Consider the following 1,447-nt stretch of genomic DNA (forward strand, 5'->3'; position numbering starts at 1 on the left):
TATATATATTAAAAACGTATTACTTAAAGAATATTACGTTATAGCTTGAATCACAAACCATCCAAAAAAAAAAAAACATTTACTAAAATGGTTCTTCACAGTGCAGTTTGAGATGATAAAATAATGTCATACACTGTAAACTACTGGTAGGAGTAAAATGTATGATCTGCCATCACATTTTACATTTCTAAAAACAGTGGTTTAAAAAAAAATATATAACAATGTGCCACTAATACTGTTGACTTGGTGCTCCAGTTTAGGAGTGGCGCTTTAGACAAATACTAGTCCTCTTCACGTTCACCCTCTCCACTTCTCTGTGACCTCGCTCTCCACTGGCTCTGTTTTTAGATGAGAGCTAATACTGCCCATCATTTGGAGCGCTGTTGTATGTGTGAATGTCCTGCTGTTATTTTTGGCATGCCAGTTTCCCTTGACATAACCCTTACTGCAGTTATGTGGTGACAGAGTTGATGCAGAGTGACCTCCATAAGATCATCGTGTCTCCACAGCCCCTGAGCTCTGACCACGTCAAAGTCTTTCTCTACCAGATCCTCCGAGGTGAAACACACACACACACACACACNTTTCTTCTCTAAGTCTCATGGGTAGAGAAACACACAGAAAATCACACACACCTCTCTACTTCGTGTTCCTTACTATTATACTCTCACTAGAGAAAATGAGGAGGAAGAGACTGACTACTAGTAGTGTAAGAATACAAATGGGAGTGCAAGAAACAGTCTGCTCTTTGATAATGTGTTTACTGCAGGACAACTGACAGGTCTTAAAGAGACCAGTTAACCTCGTTTCTAATAAATCATATGAAACACATAAAACTTCAGTTTGTGACACATAGCTTTATTACACCTTAGGGTAAAAATGACACCGTAGTTCAAAAGTCTATTTATATGTCAACTAGATTACATTTCAGACAGAGCTAGAAACCTGCATAGTGTAAAAGTGCAGTCTGCTTCATAAGTTTGTGTTTGCGAAATATCTTTAATGGCTGATATTGGTTGTGTTCACAGGACTGAAGTATCTACACTCAGCTGGTATTTTACACAGAGACATTAAACCCGGCAACCTGTTGGTCAACAGCAATTGTGTGCTTAAGGTTAGTGAAATACTACTCAAATCATTCATTTGTTGGTGATTTTTCCTATTAACTTTTGCTTTAATGGTTGCATAGCGTTCAGCATTTTTTTTTCCGGCTTTAAGGTTGTTGCACACTGAGTCTAAAATTTTTTGATAGGAAAGGATGACGAATATATACAAAAAAACCCAAAAACACACATTTCAGACTCTGTGTGCAAGAACCTTTACTGTTTTACTGAGTCAATTAAAATCTTTGTAAGCATAGGAGACTAAAAAGCTTTAAACCATTAACAGTTTAAGTATAATTTTTTTCAGTTTATTTTATTACAGTTGTTATACTGTAATATATATA

At 36.2% G+C, this 1,447-nt stretch overlaps 1 protein-coding gene across 1 annotated transcript in view; it reads left to right on the forward strand.

Annotated features, from left to right (window-relative positions):
- Positions 1 to 1,447, forward strand: part of LOC122358381 (serine/threonine-protein kinase NLK-like) — a 25,485-nt gene that overhangs the window by 8,074 nt on the left and 15,964 nt on the right. The window contains exons 4-5 of the mRNA XM_043258176.1: positions 452 to 558; positions 1,029 to 1,114. Of these exons, the coding sequence (XP_043114111.1) occupies positions 452 to 558; positions 1,029 to 1,114 (193 nt within the window). The remainder of the gene's footprint in view (positions 1 to 451; positions 559 to 1,028; positions 1,115 to 1,447) is intronic.

This window comes from Puntigrus tetrazona, chromosome 15 (genome assembly GCF_018831695.1).
Source record: "Puntigrus tetrazona isolate hp1 chromosome 15, ASM1883169v1, whole genome shotgun sequence".
Taxonomy (NCBI): Eukaryota; Metazoa; Chordata; class Actinopteri; order Cypriniformes; family Cyprinidae; genus Puntigrus; species Puntigrus tetrazona.